This window comes from Thalia democratica, chromosome 2 (genome assembly GCF_965202585.1).
Source record: "Thalia democratica chromosome 2, ktThaDemo2.hap1.1, whole genome shotgun sequence".
Taxonomy (NCBI): Eukaryota; Metazoa; Chordata; class Thaliacea; order Salpida; family Salpidae; genus Thalia; species Thalia democratica.
Window position 1 is genome coordinate 23,919,644 of NC_139166.1, and position 24,812 is coordinate 23,944,455.

At 26.3% G+C, this 24,812-nt stretch overlaps 1 protein-coding gene across 1 annotated transcript; it reads right to left on the reverse strand.

Moving 5' to 3' along the window:
• Nucleotides 1–11,862: 11,862 nt before the first annotated feature.
• Nucleotides 11,863–13,333, reverse strand: LOC145829990 (aspartyl aminopeptidase-like). The gene is made up of 2 exons (XM_082937880.1): nucleotides 12,261–13,333; nucleotides 11,863–12,151 (listed from the first exon to the last, which is right to left on the reverse strand). The coding sequence occupies exons 1-2, from the start codon at nucleotides 13,259–13,261 to the stop codon at nucleotides 11,863–11,865; spliced, it is 1,290 nt and encodes a 429-aa protein (XP_082794006.1). The 5' UTR covers nucleotides 13,262–13,333.
• Nucleotides 13,334–24,812: the final 11,479 nt, after the last annotated feature.

The following is a 24,812-nucleotide window of genomic DNA, read 5'->3' on the forward strand; positions in this document are numbered from 1 at the left end:
GTTATTATTGTCAATTACTAGTAGTTTTTGAAAAACTTTTTTAAGATGAACGTTTACATTTACAAAAATCATTGTAATTTGTCTAACTATTAATAAACCTTACTTTAATTCACTTTAAAACTTAAAAACTTTAAATGCATAATTTAGGCGTTTCGTAAATGAAATATTAAACTTGTTAGATATCATCATATGTCTTGAAATGTTTTATTTAGAAACTTCATTTATCATTATTTTAACTTTTTTACTTCTAATTATAAAGGTGACGAGTGTTTTGTAAATAAAAAAAAATAAAATTCAATTAGCTTAATAGTTTATCTCTTGAATATATTTAAATATGAACAAACGTAATTTAGATTAAAAGGCTCTATATTGCTAATTTATTTAACGAATATTCAATAGCTTTATTATCTTCAAAATATTTTTTTTATACTATGAATTTATTAGTGTAGTGTTTCGGAAATAGTATTTAGTCTTAATGTACGTTTTATAACAAGTTTTGTAGGTCGTCTGCAACAGTTATAAACATTAAAAAAAATATTAGTTTTGTTTATTACGTGCACAATAGTATTTTGTATATATAACTAATAGAAATCACACTGCTTATTTAGAATCTAAATAAAGCTAAAATTCTCTTTGAGCACGTAATGCTAAAATAATCAAGGTTATTAATTGTTTTACTTAAGATATAACTGTTTGGCATCTGTAAACAGAAAATTACAAATGTCCTACTATTGTGTAAGAATAAAAGGGTATTTACGATTATTTAAGTTTACGATAATAATTCTTTTTAGCTTAAAATTGTATTATGAAATTTTATAAAACTTAAGTTCTTCTGAACATTCGTTTTTATCCATAACATAAAATATTTTTTGTATCATTTTGAAAAAGAAGATTTTTTGTATCATTTAAAACTCCTTGAAGTTCAGATGTATTAATTGTGTTTTTTTAAAGCTTTTTCAAAAAAATCACGGTTCGAGCTGCAACTTGCTTCTAGTAATTTCTACACTACGACTACTTCTTTCAATCATACTTGTCATTCGTTTACAAGTACTAGAAAAATCATCATATGATTCTACAGAGTTTATATTAAACAGAAGTTTGAGACATGATTCATCAATAACATTTTTATTAATCAAACAAGTAAAGTCGATTTCAGCGAACACTTATTTATTACTTTTGTTAGCAACTAATTTGAAAATTAAATTTGAGTAAGTAAACAGTGTTTATACTTCTTTAATTATTATGTGTTCCCAACCAACAAATATATTTCTTTCCAAAAGTTTCATGTTTTCTTGCTACGTTTATTCTTGCGATTTCTTTCGATTTGAAATATTCTGTATCATACTGAAGACAGAACTTAATGATCGATGCATGATATCACTTTTTCCAAAAAGATATATGTTATCAAATTATGCACAAGCACAAAAGAGTTAGAGTTCACTAGGTGTATAAACTATTTATTCTAAGTTTTAGCGCAATTGTATATATTTTAACAGATTTTATATAAACTTTTTTCCAATTACCAACAAGAGCATCAACTTTTATCAAGTAGATAATACGTCTTAGTTTCATCATTAAAAAATATTGTATTTCTCTGCTTTTTAAAAGTTATCAGTATAAAGTTCTTTCACTAGCCTAATAGCCTTATCGTTTTTTTCATGATGACTACCCATATAAGTACTCAAATAACCGTTAAGATAAAAATTATTTCAAACCTACCAGTTAAAATTTTTTTTAACATTTAAAACCTCAACATAAGTAACAAAAAGTGATCAAGATTGATTGCAATAACAAATAAATTACCGAGCGAAATACTTAAGCAATAATAATTATGCCTTGTAACGGTAAATTTGATCATTAATTCAGCTCTTTAACTATTACTTTATTTAGTTTCTTCTTTTCTGCCTTATTGTTTTATTAATCGCAACAGACACATTTTTTTAAATTTCTTTAGTCATGGTGACATCAAGTTCTGAGTAAATTACCGGGTTAAGCAAACTTTTAATCGGTAATAAAACAATAGATGTAAAAGAATGAAGCATATCAGAGATTGAGTATCCAAAGAAATTTGCAAAAGAAAACAAAATAATAGGTAACCAACAAGCTATATCTGTTGCCACAATTAATGATACTCTGAAAAACAGAGCATTTTCCTTTTTTGACTTGATTTTAAAATTCTTGTTACATTTATTACACTTATAATATAATATTAACAATTATATTCTGTATAAATATAAGTAATAAACAAAAAATAAGTATCTAACTGTAATAAAAGCAATGAGTAACAAATTATAACTAATTAAAACAAAATTAAATTTTGAAATTGTAGAAAAATCTGAGTAAATATCAGGTAAGCAAACAGCAGAGGAACTATAAAAACCGAATACATTGTTAACTTCTATACTTGTTTTCGGAAATTTGTTTCTAAAGTTTTCAGAGTTAATATGCCACATGTCAAAGTCACGATTGGTAAAAATACAGTTTGATGGTGATGTTATTTTACGTGTATAAGTAGTCAAGACAACTTCAATATTTTCACATAGGTTGTATAAAATTTCAAGTGTTATCATTCGATCGACGTTCTTATTTAATAAAAAATACATTACAAGCTATTATAATTTTTTGCGTGAATTATAGTTTCAAAACTACAACGGACATAACTAACGGAAAAAGCCAACAAAATGACAAGACGAAAAGCACTCTGTTTTTCTTGAAAGTAAGACTTTCAAAAGGCTTATAAACAGTGTACAGTCTAAGCGCTGTTAATACTACAAGGATATTCAAAGAAGTTTGAGATGATATAAAAGTTAGCATTCCAATTACGTTGCAAGTAGTACTTGAACGCCACGCAAGGTCTTTTGAACAATAAGCACCCGAAAAACTATTTGATGTAAAAGCTATTGCAGCTAGAACTAAACCAGATATTAAATCTGAAAGGGACAAGTTAAATATTAGCAACAAATTTAAATATTTACTAGAACTCTTGTTACTAAGTTTTATTTAATACTTTTAAAGATTTGTTAATCACCAATATATTATCTTTTCAATATATATCACTATCCTTTCATAACTTATCACACTCTCGCTATCTTTTATTGAAAAGTGTTCTAAGTTACGAAACAGAAAGCTAAAGCATCTAAAAAATTGGAAGTACTGATAACCGTCGGTATTTCTGACAGTACTAAAACATTTTTTAGAGCATTAGTCTTCTCGGTAAGGGCATTCGAACTTTTGGTTACATTGACCGTACGAATCAAATAGACAAAAAAGAGCTTTTTCATAGTAAAATGAACCGAACTTTTCTTTTAATATTATATCGTATCCCAAGTTGTCCTTATCGAAAAACTGCTCTCTATATCTTTCTCTGAGTCCTAGTAATCTTGCAAACAAAACACCGTCTCCTATATCACCTGGCACTACTGAAAGTGAACGGTTTAAAGCAGTTTGTCCTTGAGCGCTTTTTCGTATCTTAATAATATCTTTTACACGGTCACTAAAATCATCAACACTGCAGTACTTTTCATCTAAACTATCAGGCAGTTCTGAAATCAAATTACAAACAATGCCAAAGCCATAAATGTTGATTTTTTTGTGTTCTCATAGTAAGCTTCGCATAAAGGTTTGATTGTAATAATTTCACACGGGCATTCATCGGATAAATCTTTGCAATCAATTATTCCATTACACACTTGATTTTCATGAACGATTGTACCGTCAAAGCATCGAAAGCACGTGAATTCTCCTAAGTCGTTGAAGCATTTGTCGTCTTGATTTAAACAATATGTGTTGTTTGATAAAACTGTTGGTTGAGGTACTGGCATATAACGTACTGAATTGTACGTCAATGTTCTTTTTTCTATTGATAGGCATCTAAAGCCGAACATCTTCTTTTGGATAACGTTTACGGCTCGTCTTAGCAGCTTTTGTTGGTCTATATTAACTATGTCAGAAAGAGACTCGTTATGAAACTTTGTTAAATAGTTTAATCGGTCATGAACTACAGCTTAGTTGTTCTGAAAATATCTAAAAGCTGTTTTATTATTTATACAGCCTTCTATTTCATCCGATCTATCAATAAAATTTATGAATCCATTACACTGTAACTTTTTAGGCAAACATCTGCTTTGGTCTAGATATAAAAATAACTGATCGTGAGTGCAGTTTCTAATAAATGCTTTTTCTTCTATACCGGAAGAACAGTCATTTTTACCATCCCTTATCATTTCTTAAGAAAGACACCTATTGTGTTTTGTGTAAGTTTTGCTATTTTGCGCCGAACAGCTAAACTCAAACTGAAAACAAGTAAAATTTTGAACGTTTTCATCTGAACCATCAATGCAACCTTGTAACCCGTCATTGACAGAACTTCTTGGTATGTACTCTGAGTTGTCTGATTTGCATTTAAAATTTAAATTAGATTCACATTTGGTCCGGACAGCCTTTTGATTTATAAAGATAAATTTTAACGACTGAAAGTACTGGTTTCATTTACAATAGTTTTCTTAATACGATAGTAGCAACAATTTTACAATTAATTTTTCATATTGAAAATTCGATTTTACGAAAGAAAAATATTTGCTTTTACTGACTTCTTGATAATCACAAAGAGCTGCAATTTCATTTTTGAAATTTTTTCCTCTGTCATTTCGATGGAGCTTCCGTTCAAAATAATCTTCATCGTAAGGCTTTTGTCAAGTACACGAAAAACAACTAAGAAAAGTGTCATTAGTTGAATGAATACAACAACTAAAAGTTCTTTAATTAAGTGATTGAAATCTAAACAAAGTTACAAGTTTGAAAACTTGTTTGGTTAGATATATTTTTAAATGTTTGTATTTTAGTTAACATAGTTAATTTATTTTAATAATTAACTTAAGATGGTTGATTTTTTAAAAGATAATATTTTTAATGTAATAATAGTGATTTGGTATAAACTCAACAGACTCATAGAAGTTAAGATTGTTTTCCTTAGAAGTTATTCTTTTAACAAGCAATTTGTTATCATGACACATAATCTTTGAGTATTTTGCACAAGCTACATGTTTTATTCTCTCTTCAACACAAATTTTGTATCCATACAAATTTTCACACTCGTACTCATGATCTTGGCAACTTTTTGTTGGCTTGTAGTTTTCAAGAACTTAATGAATATAATAAAAGTTTATTTATTTATCTTGAATCGGGGATCAAACATGCACGAATGGTCGCTCTGCACAAAGAGTTAACTTTACACGAATGTAAAAAAATATTAAAAAATAGAATTAGAATTAAAAAAAAGTAACAAATAAAAAAATAAAGTTACCGACCAGAGTGGTGATTAGGGGGTATAATAGTAATCAAAAAACAAAATAAGAAGAACAAAAGAAAATAATTCGGACCAAGGGTAAAGGGTTAAAGTGATGGTTATAATTAAAAAAATAGTAAATTATTAAAAGCGATAAATTAGTTAAGAAAAAACAAATTTCAACCCGTGGAAAAGTGACGCTGTGCATCAGTTTTATCATGTAAATGTGACCCTTCGTGAAAAAATGACTCTTAGTGCAAACGTATCTATCGTACGTATTTGACACCGCACCCTTTAATCACTAAAAAAGCAAATATTTACATTATTGTAAGCTTTTTTCACTTTATTCAAAGTAATTTAGAGATTTTGAATACAACATAAAACTGTATTTTAAACAACAATATTTCAAACAGAATATCTATTTAACGTCGGAAAAAAGTTACACCAGTTAAAAACCATATATAATCTAAGACATTTATTACGCAAACTAGAAAGTTAAATTTATCTTATGTTTTTGTTTTATACAATGAATAAGTTTAAATTAAAATCTAAGAAACCTACGTTTTACTTTGGGCAATTCAATCATTAAACGAACTCTGTTTGATTCAATTATTTAAATCATAGTTAGGATTTGAAAAAAAATAAATTTGTTGTATTTTTCATCATTACTTAAATTTGAATATCTGTTTTAAAACAAAATTGTATTATAAACAAATAACTAGCTCCAAAATTAAATATCAAACAATAACTAAAAATGTTCGAACTGAAAAGTGGTATTTAAGTTTGAAATAAAATATTCTTCAATTAGGTTTAAAGATGTTATTTAGTTTTAGAACCTTAATAATATTTATATTAATGAGAAGACAAATACTACTGTTTACTTTGTTATTAAGATATGAAACAGTGTGGTTTTACAAATTGTAAACGTCTCGAATTAAAAATGACCTTAAAAGTAAAAAAAATAAATAAATATTGTTGTTTAGTTTAAGTTTTATTTGAAAAAAGTTGTCGTTTTTAGCTTAGTTTTACTTAGTATTGATACTACTTAATATCTTTAAATAAAACTAGTTATCTTTATTAAAATGAAAACTCAATTTAAACAACTACTTTCAAGTTAACACAAAAAATGTAAGGAAAAAATTCAATTTAAAGTTTGGTTTAGAAAGTTTAAACAAATCTTAAAAAAAACATTAGTATAAAAAAGCATTAAACTTAAAAAAACACGTTACATGACTCAGTAAACGACTTTAAAAATATTTTTAATTAAAAAAGGTTAATTTGAGTTCGCAGTGAATGGTTATTCTAAATTAATATTATAAAATTATAGAAAATAAACTTTTTATACAATCAATTTTACTTAAGTTTTGTCTGATTACTATAGTATTCACTTTAGAACTCTTAAATTCTGACTCCAATTTAAATTATCATATAGTTTATGTAAAAAAACCAACAAAGGTTTGCACACAATTAAAAACTGTTTAGTTATTCATGTAAGGTACAAAATATACCATAAAGCTTATTATACAAACACAGAAAGATTTGATTTTAAAGCCTAACTAATTACGGTACACATTTAAAACTATCTTTTATTAATAGCAATTCAAACTATCATAACAACCAAACTAGGTCGTTTAAAAACTTTGAATAAGTTACTTAATATGATGATTACAATGTTTAACAAATATGTGTAATAATTATTTAATTTTTTTTTAAATTAATAAGTAGAAAGATTTAAAAAAAATGGCAGTTTAATTGTTAGTGAATAGGAAATGTTTTAAACGTTTTCATTACAAATTAAAACACTAGAGCTTAAAAAAAAATATAAGTTTAAATGTTAATTGATATTTTTTAAGAAAAATCGTTTAAAAATAGTTGTTTTGTTAAACAATTAAATGAGTTGAAACTTTTTGGTTTGTTTTTGAATGCTTGTATACTTTATTATCTATATAGATTCATTATAAAACTTAAACAACTTAAAGCAAACTTTATTTACTTGTTGTTCTTCAACCGTATAAATACAATTTTATTCACGCAAGTTTTTAGTGTTTTATCGTTTATTACAAGGCGATAAATATATTTAAATAATTATTTAAGACTAATGTAAAGAAATAAAATCAAACTAAAAAACTCAGAATTTAAAATAAAAAAATAATGTCTACGAGGACTTTGTATACTTTCTGTAAAATAATGTTTTTTTTAATCAATATACTTTTTTCATAAATTAAAATTATCTTTTTGTTACTAAATTTTACTATTACAAAAGACAAAAACGTAATTTTAGGTATTAAAATTTTGAGTTTTACTTCAGTTTTTACTTTTTACTCTGGTTAACTAATGCTGCCTTTATTGCCTCATTAATAACTGTTTCTACAACTTTTTAGTTTTGGCTGAACATTCAATGTATTTATATGCATCAATTGATTTTGCAACTTGCAGCACTTCTTCTGTCTTAACTTGTTCAGACTTCTTGTTTTGTAAATCTAACGTTTTAGCCTGTAATAATATAAATAATAAAAAGTAGTAAATAATTAACATTTGATCAGATCTATTTTTTTAAGTTCTAATAATTATTAATTGTAACTCAATAAAATAAACCATAAAAAATCATACACATTTTATACAACTTTATAGCTCAAAGTTTTGTTCGAAACAATAGTACATAATTAGAGATAAATGACTTTTAACTATTTTTAAAGTTGCTAAAATATGAAAATTATTTTTAAATTAAAAGAATAAAATATATAGTAATCTGAGAAACTATAGCATGATTTTGTTTATAGCCTTTAAAATTTTGTGTATTTTTGATAAAACAGCCAAATTTAGATTTTGAAGATGTGCATAATTCCTAAAAGTTAAGGTCTTTCAAATAATTGTAGTTTCTGACATAAATAAAACTAAGATTAATAGTTTTCTACAAATAAGTATGATAATTTTATTAATATCATAAAGTTTGTAGGTTCTTAGGTTTGTTTTAAATACACTTAGAACTACTTTGTGATCTACTTTTAAAGTCTCTAAATCAAGGATACGTAAACGATTTTGCAGATGGTCTCAGATACTAAAATTAAAATTTGCAAAAAAAATCATCTGCATAATCAGTAAACTTAATAACTAGCTTGGTCATAATGCAAGTATTTTTGGCAGCAGACTAATATAGTTGGTACACCTGGCCTATGATTCTTTACTTTTGGGTACCATTTTTCTTTCACTCTTTCAATACATTCTGGACACACATCTGAAAAACAAACAATGAAGACATCAGCACATGGATACGCAGTAGGACGTATTATGTTGTAAAATTTTTAGTAGTACCTCAAAAGTTTTTTGCTTTTTGATTGTTTAGAGCGAAATTTCTTAAGCAGTTAAAAATTATATACAATTCTGTATCTCAACTGAATACTACAAACATCTTAATATTAAACGAAACTGGCTTGATAAAAGTTTAATTTAGTTTTACTTTGTTTCTTTTTTTGCGTTATTTATATACGCTATTTTTAAGTTAGGTTTAATCTTGCATGAGTCATATAGTACTTATACTAACTTAAATAAAAATTACTTATCATAGTCTTCGGTACTCATAGTATCAAATAAGCCAATAGTTTGAGGTTTTCCATCACCGCATCAGTAGTCGCGTAACAGTCGAAGACTTCCGGTATAAATTCAGTTGGAAATGCATTTTTTGCATACGTGATCAAAAGACATTTTTTCCAACTCCGTTATCTCCAACTACTACAAAATTGATAGTCTAAGTTTTAAAGTTAATATCTTTTTGTTCTGTTGACATAATTTTAAATAACACTAAAACTAAAAAATAAAGCTTTAAACTTTATTTTAGTAATACCTAATTTAAAATGAAAGGTTTTACTTAAATACAAAGTGTTACACTAATCGATTACAAAACAATGAAAAACTTTTTTATAAATTCTAAATAGTTAGGAATTTAAAACAAAACTGACTTGCATTGTTCTAATTTAGTAGTCTGATGTAAAAACGATTTGAAAGTCAATTATTCTAAGTTAAAAACAGTAGTATTGCAAATGTTTTAATGAAGCTTTGTAAGATTGTACTTTAAACTGTATAGATATATTTATACTGAACAGTGCAATCAATGTTAAAAAACTGTTATATATCCTTTTTAATATTTCTGAAAACAATATTTTTGAAATTTGTTAATACTGTTTTGTTGTGCGTTTCTATTTTTACTAAAGTTTTCTTCATTTATAAAACTTACATACAAGAATTTAAAAAAATCTAAATTTTAGTATCAAGACCAGTTTACTATAAAAAACTTTTAAAGATACTTAAAACAATGACTAAAAAAACAAATTTTGATAGTTCAATTAAAAAAGTAGATATTTTATGCTACAGATATACAACAAATCTAACAAATTATTTGACTTAAATTTCTAATTAATGATAATCAAGTTACTTTTCTTATTTTATTTTACTAAAAAAGTAAATAGGCAAAAAGCTGATTTAAATAACGTTCATATCAAAATGTAAATTTTTTTTTTTTAAATTTTTGTAGACAGTTGACTAAAAAAAACTTTTACAGAAAACTATATTTTTGATAATAAAAAATCAAAATGCGTCAAATCTTCTGCTGTACTAAAAAAAAAACAAAACAAAGTTTAGAAAGTTACTAATAAAAAATTTTTGTGAAACATATGTGTGAGTAGGCAGGCAAAATTTTAGCTTACATTCTGTGATGTTTTATTATTACTATACCAAAAAATATACTTTTAAAAACTTCATCAATAAATATTTGCTTTAGCTTTTTAAAGTTATACTAAAGTAGTAGAAAACAGACCTTATTTTGTTTTCATTTTATTTGCATTAATAAGTTAAGTAAAACATTTTAATCGAATCACGGTACAATTAACAAAATTTTTTTTTGAACTTCAAAGTATTTATATTTAACATCTATTATTTTAAGCAGTTTAATATTATCTTTTTTATCAAATTTTTTTCTATCATTGTTCTATATTAATTGGATAATCTTATAGGTTTTTATTTATATCTAATTTTTTTTCAAGTATGGCCGAAACAAGTTTTCAAAGTTAACAAAATAAAATTACTTTTATCGAATAAATGATCTCTTTTAATATTTTTTTTATTTATTTTTACCACCATAAACTTTATAAGTTTTACGTTGTGGTAAACTTTTGTTTTCAATTCCAAATTAATATTTTTGACATTTTTACTTTTCCAACTCTTTGAACATCATTTTCTTATTTAAACATCAAGTAACCACTAATTTAAAACTAATTAAAGCCCTTACGACCGAAATATAACGGTAAACGAAATAAAGTGCATTCCAGGGGTCAGCAGAATTTTATGATCTATCTGCCAACTTTCAAAGAAAATATGCGCGCGAGAAAAAAGGTAGCAGTGAATTAAAATAAAAGAAGCAATGTTTTTAAAATTCTATTGAAAACAAAAATTATCTAAACTTATCAATTATTTAGAAACTTATTAAATAAAAATTATTGAAAACAAAAATGTGTTAACATTTTGCATAAGTAAATAGAAACATAACTTTAAAATTTATTTATTTCGTTCTTTATTTTTTTTTAAGAGTATGGATGTAGCCAAAAAAGCATTGCGGACTGCAGTTTGTCGACCCCTGGTAGATAATTAAAAACAAAAAATATTATCATTTTTAAGCTATAAATATCACGTAATGACTGGATAGATATTGCTTATAGAAAGTTGAATTTTTGACCAACTTAAATTGAAATAAGAAGATGAATAAAAAACTTTTTAAAGTTTGAATTCATCAAAACTTTAAAAGTACGAAGCATTACCTTAAAATTGGCAATAATAAAATTCAAGGATTCGTAGACTTTTGTAAGTATGGGTAATTTTTTTCTATAAAAATTGCTCACAGGCGTCGCAATCTAAAGAAAAAAGCTTTTTTTTGGGTTTTGTAGTTTGTTAAAATAATTCTAATATTTAAAAAGAAAAAATAATATTTTTAAACAAGTATTTTATTAATTAAGCGGTTACAAGTCGCTAGTACTTAGTAATTATCAAACTAGAAGCCTAACTTGTTTTTGTTCAAAAAAGTATACTTTTTGGCTAAAAACTTCATCGCTGACCGCTAACTTTTGCTTTGAGGGCCTATCTTGGGGAATTCCTGTACCAGGATAAAAAAGCTTCTGGATAATTTACACTATTGGTATGAAAAATTGTGAATGACCAGTTACAAAATAGTTCAAAACATGATATTGTAGTTGCCATATTAGCCGAAAAGTACTTTAGTAATAGTAAATAAAACATTCAGAGGTGAAAGTATCTATCGAAAAGTACTTGACCGATTTAAAAAAATCTTTGAGTTTATGTGCCATTAAAAAATTTAAGCTTTTACTAAACGTACGCAAAAGTTAGTTTAGCACACATTGACGAAAAATGAGTTATTTTAGCAAGATGATTTATAAATAAGTGAATATTTTCATTTAATTTATATTTAGCTTACTAAACTCGTTAAATAAAGATCAATATATCAAGCAAGTTTGTTATTGTAAATTTTATTTCTATATGATTGAAAAAAAATCGCCTAATGAAAAAACACAAAGTTAGTCGACGATGACCTTGCTGTTGACTTTCGAGTAGTTGCTGAAATACGACTCGTACAAATCTTCGCACTGCTTGACTGCCACCGTTCCGCAAACTTCCCTGATAGAGTGCATGCTCCACTGGGCCGCTCCGATGTCGCAAGTCTGCATTCCCAGCTTGGAAGCTATGAGAGGACCAATGGTTGTTCCGCAAGGCGAGTCGTTGCGAACCTGAACGTCTTGCATTTGCACGTCAGCAAGCAACGCGCACTGACGAACAATCGTAGCAGTGACTGCTGTTGTTGCGTACCTGTTGTAATAATAATAAATATAATAAAGTTTAAATAGAGTTTTTAGAACAAACCACAGTGCTTGCACAAAATTCACTTATGTCTTAAATTAATTAAAACAACAACTACCTGGTGTTGTTGTTTGTTTTTATAACTGGACCATCCCACAAAGTAGGCTTCATGTTGGACTCGTGTTTTGAAGGGTAGTTGGGGTGAACTCCATGAGCCATGTCCGCGCTCAGCACCATTGACTTGACAGTTGCCTCCTGGAACGCCATCGGGTTTTCTGAATTGTTTGCGATCCTTTGAAGAAGGTACTCGACATGAGATGAGCAAGCTCCTTGAGCCGATTCCGATCCAACTTCTTCGTTGTCGAAAGACATGTACATGCGGACGTTTGACTCATCTTCAAGAGTTTTGCAAGACTTGATGAGAGCCACAAGACCAGTGTAAGTGCTCATGAGATTGTCGAGACGAGGCGCAAAGACGTATTCACCGTTTGCACCGCCCAGCTCGCTAGGAGTGTAATCAGCAAGAAACAAGTCGAGGTCTACAAGACTTTCAGGTTCGATTTGTGCCTCATCGCAAAGCACCTTCACCAGCATAGGGTGGTGCTTGTGGACGCATGTTGAGGCTGGATTGGCTTGGCATGGCGCGTTGAGCTCGTTGCTGACCGCTTGGCCGAGAACGGGAACGAGATCGGTCTCTTTGTTGATGGGGAACTCTTCGTTCATTTTGCGCGCGAGGTGAATGGCAATGAAGGGAACTCTCATCAGCGGCTTGTTGACGTGAACCAGTTTGCTGACAATGTTTTCGCCTTGTTTGACGAGCAGGCGACCGGCGACGCGCAGGTCCCTGTCAAACCACGACAGCCAGTTGCCGCCGCCGTAGCACTCGGTGCCGACCTGCACGTTGCCTTCGCTCACTTTCTTGCTGACCACCTTGACTCGCAGACACGGGCTGTCGGTGTGGGCGCCGAACATGGTGAACCCGTTTCCCGGCTTGTACTGCCCGCCGACGGTCCACGCCATTATGTGCGATTGGTTGCGGGTCATGAAGTACTTGCCCATCGGTTGCGTTTCGACTGCGTCTGTTTCTTTCAGCTGAACGAAGCCTGCTTGGAGGAGCATCTCCTTGCAGTTTTCCACGACATGGTAAGGAGACGGGGAGGCGTCGATGAATTTCAGGAACTGCTTGGCCGAGTCGACGCATTCGTTTGTTAATTGTGAACTCATGGTTAGTTTTTTATAGTCTGAAAGATATTACTAAAGTTATTTCAATTTTTAAACTATATAAAGTTACCTTTTATATCGCTTTAGATTTTCTTTTATTTTTTAATACAAGTTTACATATTTTAAGCTACACTTTATGATTACTTACGAGGTCTTTATTATTATTCTTTTATCATTACAATAGTTGTTTATTAAGTTAGGTTGTCAATTTCGTTTTTAAACTGCAGTAACTCAATATAAAATAACTTATCGTATCTGACAGTATTTAACTACATTTGCTAATTAGATTCAAAATAAAGCTGTTATTAAATTAAAATATTTTTTAATGATTAAAATATTAAGGAAAAAAAGAGAACCTACAGAGTTCTGTTCCATTATTCTTGTTAAAACTTACTATTACTGGAAACAAAATAATTTAGCCACAAGCTCTATATATTTTAGAACTACATTTTTCTTAAATCACTTAGTTTAGATTGAAAATGATAAATTGTTCTTGTAGACTAGTTAGAATATTTAAATAACTAAAACCATATTTAAACAATGCTTACATTGAAATATTTAAGATTTGGAAATATTTATTTTTATCACTTGTGTAAGTTTCGTCTGAAAGTCCGCAAAGCTATTTGAACAGATGCAATGAGTTAAAGCTCTTTTTGAGGGATAAAAAACATTTCTTATTTTTTCACAGACCATTTTTTTAATATGGTTGCCACTGTTAATGCAAAATATTAAACCAAAGTGAACACAAACTAGCCTATGTCAGCCTGGAATGTTGAAACAACGAGCCTAAAACTGAGAAAAATGCTGTTATTTAAACTTGATTACTTATCAATAAACTTAATTAAAAACATTCATTTTGTAGTCATAAGAACTGGCATGAAGTAAACCAAGTTAATCTGAGATTAAAAAATTTAAGTAAATTAAAAATTATCAACAACTAATTTATATCCTATACGTAAATTGGAGTACTTTTCTCTTTTAACTTTGGAAAATACAAAGACAAAATCTTTAAATACTAAATGTTAAGATTAATGATGATTTTAATAAAACTTTAATATTTTTGACTCTAAACACTTTTACTTTGAAACAAGAAGGTAAAAGTATAAAAATCTCTTAAATTTAAAAAGCGTTACTAGTTTTCTAAAGAAGTATAGATTTTAGTTTACTAAAATAATTAATACACTTACATACGATTTTGATAAGTAATTAAAGTCATCAAAAGTGCTTAGTCAGAAATTGTAACTGATTTTTTTGAATTTTAAGAATTAGTCTTACATACTAAATTGTTACTACTAGCTCACTTAGCTACAACTGATTATATTAAATGCCTTCGGCTTAAATACAGTTTCATTCCAATAATATTTCTGATTGAAAGTTCGTCATTAATTTCAATTTAGGAACTTAAATGAAGTCTTGTTAGAGCTTAATAAATTAAAAATGCTTTCTTTCATGTTTTATCAAAACTGCCACTTTTTGTAGCAAAAAAACAAGCATTTTTTTTTAAATTAAGTATTAAGTGCCAAAAAAATAACAAAAAACCTTTAATCAAGTTAAAAGCTGAAAAGATAATTAGAAACAAAACAATAAGACTTAACATCTACAACAAAAATATGGATAAAAAAAATGTCATCAATAATTCTGAAAATAACCTATACTTTGCACAAAAACTTCACATAGCATGAGTTTTAAATTAGCCGGAAATAAAATAAACAGGGAAGAGTTGACCAGTAATTTCGAGCGACCGACTTTACAAAAATGAAAATGAGATATTTTAAACATATAAATACTTTTAATTAAAATTACTGTATTTAATTTACTAAACGAAACCGTCAAAACTACATCTTAGTAAAACAAAAACTTTCAAAAAACATACATAAAAGGACTATCTATTGTATAAATTACATTAAAAAAATTTCATAAATTTAAAACTTTGAAGTTACTTAGTGAGGCTACAAGCTCAATTGAGAATAAAACAGAAACACAAAGCTTTTATACTGTTTGATAAGCTAGAAATGTTGCATCAGCCTACCCCGCGGGTAATAACAACATTAGTTATTGTTACATCAGCTGTTAAACAGCTTATAAGAAAAACTAAGCAGTTTATATGTGCAATTATGAAGCTTTTGAAAAGAGAAAGTTGCTTGATGACATTTAAAACAAAACTATTACAAAGCGTTTTTAGTATTACTTATCTATAAAACTTAATTTAGTTATTTGATTCAATAAACTAATTTGTTTAAAAGAATAGTTATGAATAACTCTCAAGTGGTTTAATTGGATTATTTTCTTTTGTTTCACAGGTTCTTAATAAATCAATTTCCTATATAAGAAAAATTTTAATAAACCGCAATAAACTGCTTAAATAACACTTAGAAAAGATTATAAAGTTCTTTAAAATAAACTTTTTATCAAAACTAACTGCTCAAATTACACGAAGTAAAAAAAATTAAATTAATAAATACAAACTTTAAAAATAGTCTAGTCTGAAAGATAAACTCTTATGTCTAAATAAAATAAACTTTAATTTAAATGCAAATTCATTATGTGCTCTCGTAAGGTATTAAATAAAGGTCTTTATTATGATTCTTTTATCATTACAATAGTTGTTTATTAAGTTAGGTTGTCAATTTTGTTTTTAAACTGCAGTAACTCAATATAAAATAACTTATCGTATCTGACAGTATTTAGTTACATTTGCTAATTAGATTCAAAATAAAGCTGTTTTTAAATTGAAATATTTTTTAATGATTAAAATATTAAGGAAAAAAAGAGAACCTACAGAGTTCTGTTCCATTATTCTTGTTAAAACTTACTATTACTGGAAACAAAATAATTTAGCCACAAGCTCTATATATTTTAGAACTACATTTTTCTTAAATCACTTAGTTTAGATTGAAAATGATAAATTGTTCTTGTAGACTAGTTAGAATATTTAAATAACTAAAACCATTTTTAAACAATGCTTACATTGAAATGTTTAAGATTTGGAAATGTTTATTTTTATTACTTGTGTAAGTTTCGTCTTAAAGTTCGCAAAGCTATTTGAACAGATGCAATGAGTTAAAGCTCTTTTTGAGGGGTGAAAATATTTTTCTTATTTTTTCACAGACCATTTTTTTAATATGGTTGCCACTGTTAATGCAAAATACTAAACCAAAGTGAACACAAACTAGCCTATGTCAGCCTGGAATGTCGAAACAACGAACCTAAAACTGAGAAAAATGCTGTTATTTAAACTTGATTACTTATCAATAAACTTAATTAAAAGGATTCATTTTGTAGTCATAAGAACTGTCATGAAATAAACCAAATTAATCTGAAATTTTCTAAATTTAAGTAAATTTAAAATTATCCACAATTAATTTATATTCTACACGTAAATTGGAGTACTTTATACTTTTAACTTTGGAAAACACAGTGCAAAAATTTGAAATAATAAATGTTAGGAATAAATGATGATATTAATAAAACTTTAGTATTTTTGACTCTAAACACTTTTACTTTGAAACAAGAAGGTAAAGGTATGAAAATCTCTTAAATTTAAAAAGTATTACTAATTTTCTAAAGAAGTATAGATTTTAGTTTACTACAATAACTTAATACTCTTACATACGAATATTATTACTAATTAAGTTCATCAAAAGTGCTTAGTCAGAAATTGTAACTGATTTTTTTTAGTTTTAAGATTTAGTCTTACATACTAAATTGTTACTACTAGCTCACTTAGCTACAACTGATTATATTAAATGCCTTCGGCTGAAGTACAGTTTCATTCCAATAATATTTCTGATTGAAAATTCGTCATTAATTTCAATTTAGGAACTTAAAAGAAGTCTTGTTAGAGCTTAATAAATTAAAAATGCTTTCTTTCATGTTTTATCAAAACTGCCTTTTTTGTAGCAAAAAAACAAGCATGTTTTTTTTTTAATTAAGTATTAAGTGCCTAAAAATTAACAAAAGACCTTTAATCAAGTTAGAAAGCTGAAAAAATAATTAGAAACAAAACAATAAGACTTAACATCTACAACAAAAATATGGATAAAAAAAAAATGTCATCAATAATTCTCAAAATAGTCTATACTTTGCACAAAAACTTCACATAGCATGAGTTTTAAATCAGCCGGAAATAAATTTAAACAGGGAAGAGTTGACCAGTAATTTCGAGCGACCAACTTTACAAAAATGAAAATGAGATATTTTAAACATATAAATACTTTTAATTAAAATTACTGTATTTAATTTACTAAACGAAACCGTCAAAACTACATCTTAGTAAAACAAAAACTTTCAAAAAACATACATAAAAGGACTATCTATTGTATAAATTACATTAAAAAAATTTCATAAATTTAAAACTTAGAAGTTACTTTGTGAGGCTACAAGCTCAATTGAGAATAAAACAGAAACACAAAGCTTTTATACTGTTTGATAAGCTAGAAATGTTGCATCAGCCTACCCCGCGGGTAATAACAACATTAGTTATTGTTACATCAGCTGTTAAACAGCTTATAAGAAAAACTAAGCAGTTTATATGTGCAATTATGAAGCTTTTGAAAAGAGAAAGTTGCTTGATGACATTTAAAACAAAACTATTACAAAGCGTTTTTAGTATTACTTATCTATAAAACTTAATTTAGTTATTTGATTCAATAAACTAATTTGTTTAAAAGAATAGTTGTGAATAACTCTCAAGTGGTTTAATTGGATTATTTTCTTTTGTTCCACAGGTTCTTAATAAATCAATTTCCTATATAAGAAAAATTTTAATAAACCGCAATAAACTGCTTAAATAACACTTAGAAAAGATTATAAAGTTCTTTAAAATAAACTTTTTATCAAAACTAACTGCTCAAATTACACGAAGTAAAAAAAAATAAATTAATAAATACAAACTTTAAAAATAGTCTAGTCTGAAAGATAAACTCTTATGTCTAAATAAAATAAACTTTAATTTAAATGCAAATTCATTATGTGCTCTCGTAAGGTATTTAATAAATCTTGAAAACAATTATTTGAAAATACTTGAGATTTAAAGAAATGGCGTTTAGTGAAAGAAAAAATGATTAATAAACAGATGATGCCAAAATCTTTAGTCAGTCAAGTACTTCATTACAACTATCTTTAGATAATATTTACATATGGTTAAAATCAAGAAAACTAAACTTAAATCCTAGCAAATGTAAAATTATAACCATTAACAAAAAAAAATCTTCTCCAACTGACCTCTTAATCAATAACATCAAGTTACCAGAAATTAAAGTTTTTAAAGATTTAGGAATCTATATTTCCAAAGATTTGAAATGGAATGAACATATCAACTATTTATATAAGATTGCAAAAACTACATGTTATCAAATATTAAAAAGTTTTAAAACTAATTCTGCTTCAATTCTGACAAAACTATTTAAAACATACGTTCGCCCTAAACTTGAGTTTAGTACCCAAATTTGGTCACCCCATTTAAAAAAGGATATTAACAAAATTGAATCTGTGCAAAGGAAATTTACCCGTCATATTTGTAGTCGTTGCAACATATCTTACACGTCATATAATGATAGAATGATTAAATTTGGCTTGAAATCACTGGAATATAGAAGATGGGAATTTGATTTATTAACTCTTTACATAATTATCAATGGCAAATATAAAAGTTTTTTTAACCAGTTTTTTAATTTTTCCTAAAGTAAATATCAACTAAGAGGAAATAATTTAAAAATAAAATGTAAACATGATTTTCAAAACAGTCAGTGGCAAGGCGCATTTTTTCACAGAGCAAAAGCTATGTGGAACAGACTACCTCAGGATATAGTATCTTGTGAGAGGGTAGAACAATTTCGTCTAAAGCTAAAAAGATTTGATTTAAATATAATAAATACCAGTAAAATTCACTAATTTTCCACTGTAAACAAAAGAAAAAATATTCGTTTCCCTACGCCTCCCCCCTACAAACTATTAGTTTACTTATTTTTTTTGTAGTTATGAATTTTGTTTTATAAGCGATGATTTTAGACAAACTTCTTTACTGTGTGTACTAAGTAATATATAAGTTTGAATTTTTTGAATTGAATTTTCAATTTAGTTCATTTGTTTATCATATTGTGTTTAACTTTGTGTTTTCATTTAAATTATGTTTGTATATATATAAATACAATTTATCTTAAAGTTTTGAATATAAGTTTATTTTCTTTTTCTCTTTTTGTGTGTCCTGTTTAAGTGGCTCAGGTTTTGATGCCTGATTCCATCATTGCACAATAAACAATATAATAATAAAAAAAATAAATAAAAACATAAAATTACAATTTTGTTATTATTTTTATTATTCCAAGTTTGTTTTGACCCTAGCATCAAAACTTAGGCCGCTTTAACTGAAAGACACAAAACGGAGAGACGTAAAATAAAAGATCAGAAAAAAAAATTATATTGTTAAAAAAAAAAAAAACCATAACTTAATTTAATTTTAAATTTATAGGTTAACATAAAAATCAAAATTTTAACCAAAAAATTTGTACTTTTTTACGCTTAGATGTAGATTTGTTTGTAAATCTTGTCTTTTCACTACCTAAAAATTTCTTCATTAACACTTTCATTGATCTGTGAAATCCATCAATAGCAAAGACAGCTACATAATTACCATTTTTGCATCAAATTCTAGCTTCTTACCATAGAGATCCTAAAATGCAAAATTCAGGAAAAAACATACTGGGACGCTCAAGTCAATCACTTCAGTGCTTCTGGTGCAAAATTCAGCAGCTTAATAAATCACGCACTTCTGCATCAATATAAGGTTCTGGATCATTTTTGTTCAAGTCAGTTTGAACACACTAGAATTTCAAAATACAAAAAAGCAATAAAAAATTCAAAACTCGTTCTTCATCTTAAACAAACACCAACCCGTTTTACAAACCATGAAGTTTAAAATTTGACTCTGCAGAATTTTTTTTTGCATTTGTTGTTATCAAGGTCAGGGCATAATAGACACAATTGAAACTTTAGATATAAGTTGTGAAGAAAGTAATAAAAAGTTTAAAAGCATTGACTAACAACAAAATTATAATAAATAAAATCCAAAGCCCAAAGCACATTAACAATAGACTGGCCAAATAAATATTTATCGAACACATTAAAAAAGGACTGATTGAAAAAGGATTTAATTAGCAGAAAGACGCTGATAATAAAATCGAGCTATGGATTAAAGAAAATTAAAAAAATAAAATTATTGCACAATATTAAAAAAATCTAAAAAAATTACTTATTTATTTTACTAACAAACGTTTTATTTAAACTTTTTTACATTAATCGAAATTTTTCTTTTTTTTTGCAAAAACTTATTCGTTTGGAAGTTTGTTCCACATTTTTACTAAACGTTAGAAAAAAGAATTATACCAAACTTCATTATTGAAATAATCTCTGCAGTATTTTCTTTGAGTAGGTAATTATTTTTATTTGCTTCAAAAATTGATTACAAATTAATTGTAGTTTCACCGTTCATTAGTTTAAAAAAAAAGTAATGAGGTCAATACAAGGCTTCTGTATTCTAATGATTTAATATTTAATTTTTAGTCTATAAAAGTAAGAAGTACAAAAAATATTGCAGCGGTTGAAGACCGTCTTTGAACAGATTTTATGTGGTTAATAAAGTTTTTTTAGTAAGGAGACCAGATTGGTGTGTTATAATAAAACTTAGGACGAGTTTACACGAGATAGAACTTTTTAAGAGTGTTTATATCCGTAGACTTAACGCTCTTTAAAACTTGAAAATATGTAGTTGATGCAATAAGTGAATAAAATTAAAATAGAGGTTCCATTTTTAGTTTTCAGCAATAAAAACTTCAAGATCTTTAAAAATTTTAGTTGAAGATAAGTTTATATTGATAAAATCTCAAGGGCCGAAGAATGGGCTTTCGTGAGCCGTGAGAGAACTTGAACTAGCATAAAGTTTTGATCATACAATTTAGATCATCATACCACAAGTTCTCGGTAGGTTGAGACACGGGTTTCATCTTTCGTTTGCGACTGACTGGCAAGTTTTGATAAAAATGGCTCCGAGTTTACAAGTTTGTTTTTTAAGATAATTAATTTTTATAATAATCTTTATACTTAAATTTAACTTATGTTATGATTTATTTTTATTTTAAAAACTATGAACTTTTTTTGTTATTTTATATTTTCCATCTCTAAGTTTTGTGTCTTTTAGTTTAAGTAGCTTAAAATTTGATACTAGGGTCCATCGTATTGACAACAAACTCAAAATAATAACAATAATAATAATAATAATAATAATAATAATAATAATAATAATAATAATAATAATAATAATAATAATAATAATAATAATAATAATAATAATAATAATAATAATAATAATAATAATAATAATAATAATAATAATAATAATAATAATAATAATAATAATAATAATAATAATAATAATAATAATAATAATAATAATAATAATAATAATAATAATAATAATAATAATAATAATAATAATAATAATAATAATAATAATAATAATGATAATGATAATAATAATAATAATAATAATAATAATAATAATAATAATAATAATAACAATGATAACAATGATAACAATAATAACAATGATAATAATAATAATAATAATAACAATAATAACAATAATAACAATAATAACAATAATAACAATATGTAATAACAATAATAACAATAATAATAATAATAATAATAAAATTGTAATTGATGTTTATTGATCATGTTAGGATAATTTTTTCTTTCACTAAATGTCATTTGTTTAATATTTTTATTTTATTTCAAAAAATTTTCAAATAACTGTTTTCAAGATTTAGCGAATACCTTACGAAAGCACATATTGCGTTTGTAATTATTTTGAAGTCCATTTTATTTAAACATAACAGTTTATCTTTCAGAATAGACTTTTTTTAAAGTTTGTATTTATTAATTTACTTTTTTACTTCGTGTAATTTGAGCCGTTAGTTTTGATAAAAAGTTTATTCTAAAAACTTTATAATCTTTTCTAAGTGTTACTTAAAAAATTTATCAAAATTTTTTTTATATAGAAAATTGATTTATCAAGAACCTGTGAAACAAAAGAAAATAATCCAATTAAACCACTTAAGAGTTGTTCATAATTATTATTTGAATCAAATTAGTTTATTGAATTAAATAATTAAATTAAGTTTTATAGATAAGTAATACTATAAACGCTTTGTAATAGTTTTGTTTCAAACGTCATCAAGCAACTTTCTTTTTTAAAAAGCTTCATAGTTGCACATATAAACTGCTTAGTTTTTCTTATAAGCTGTTTAACAGCTGCTGTAATAATAACTAATGTTATTATTTACTGCGGGCTGGCTGATGCAACATTTCTAGCTTATCAAACAGTATAAAAGCTTTGTGTTTCTGTTTTATTCTCAATTGAGCTCTTAGGCTCACAAAGTAACTTCTAAGTTTTAAGTGTTTAACTTTTTTTTTATATAATTTATAAAATAAATAGTCCTTTAATGTATTTTTTTGAAGGCAATTGTTTTACTATGATGTAGTTTTGATGGTTTAGTTTAGTAAATAGGACACAAGAGTTTTATTTAGTAGTATTTGTTTAAATGTTTAAAATATCTGATTGTTAATTTTGTAAGTCGGTCACTCGAACTTACTAGCCAACTCTTCCATGTTTATTTTTATTTCCGGCTAATTTAAAACTCATGCTATGTGAAGATTTTGTGCAAAGGTCAGGTTATTTTGAGAATTATTAATAACATTTTTTTAACTTCATTTTTCTTGTAGATGTTAAGTCTTATTGTTTTGTTTCTAATTATCTTTTCAGGTTTCAAACTTGATTAAGGGTCTTTTGTTAATTTTTTGGCACTTGATACTTAACTTTAAAAAAACCATGCTTGTTTTTTTTTGCTACAATAGTGGCAGTTTTGATAAATCATGAAAGAAAGCCTTTTTAATCTATTAAGTTCTAACAAGATTTCTGTTAAGTTCCTAAATTGAAATTAAGGACAAATTTTCAATCAGAAATATTATTGAAATGAAACTGTATTTCAGCCGAAGGCATTTAATATAATCAGCTGTAGCTAAGTGAGCTAGTAGTAACAATTTAGTATGTAAGACTAATTCTTAAAACTAAAAAAATCAGTTACAGTTTCTGATTAAGTAGTTTTGATGACTTTAATTACTTATCAAAATCGTATGTAAGTGTATTAACTATTTTAGTAAGCTAAAATCTATATTTCTTTTGAAATTTAGTAGTAAAGTAATGAGTTTATATCTTTTTAAATTTAAGAGATTTTTATACCTTTATCCTCCTGTTTCAAAGTGAAAGTGTTTAGAATCAAAAATACTAAAGTTTTATTATTATCATCATCAATCTTAACATTTATTATTTAAAGTTTTTGTCATTGTGTCTTCCAAAGTTAAAAGTATAAAGTACTCCAGTTTACGTATAGGATATAAATTAATTGTTGATAATTTTTAATTTACTTAAATTTTTTAATCTCAGATTAACTTGGTTTACTTCATGCCAGTTCTTATGACTACAAAATGAATGTTTTTAATTAAGTTTATTGATAAGTAATCAAGTTTAAATAACAGCATTTTTCTCAGTTTTAGGCTCGTTGTTTCGACATTCCAGGCTGACATAGGCTAGTTTGTGTTCACTTTGGTTTAATATTTTGCATTAACAGTGGCAACCATATTAAAAAAATGGTCTGTGAAAAAATAAGAAATGTTTTTTTTTTCTTCCAAAAGAGCTAAAACTCCTCTTATCTGTTCAAATATCTTTGCAGCTTTAAAGACAAAACTTACACAAGTGATATTAAATAAACATTTCAAAATCTTAAACTTTTCATTGTAAGCATTACTTTTAAATGTTTAAAAATGATTTTAATTGTAAAATAGTTATAATTAGTCTACAAGAACAATTTATCATTTTCAGTTTAAACTAATGATTTAAGAAAAATGTAGTTCAAAAATGTATAGAGCTTATCGCTTAATTATTTTATTTCCAGTAATATAGTAAGTTTAAACAAGCATATTGTAACAGAACTCTGTAGGTTCTCTTTTATTACTTAATATTTTAAACATTAAAAAATATTTAAACTTATAAGCAGCTATATTTCGAATCTAATTAGCAAATGTAATTAAATACTGTCAGATACGATAAGTTATTTTATATTGAGTTACTGCAGTTTAAAAACAAAGTTGACAAACTAACTTAATAAACAACTATTGTAATGATAAAAGAATCATAATAAAGACCTCGTAAGTAATTATTAAGTATAGCTTAAATTATGTAAACTTGCATTAAAAAATAAAAGAAAATCTAAAGCGATATAAAAGGTAACTTAAATAGTTTATAGAATTGAAATAACTTTAGTAATATCTTTCAGACTATATAAAACTAACCATGAGTTCACAATTAACAAACGAATGCGTCGACTCGGCCAAG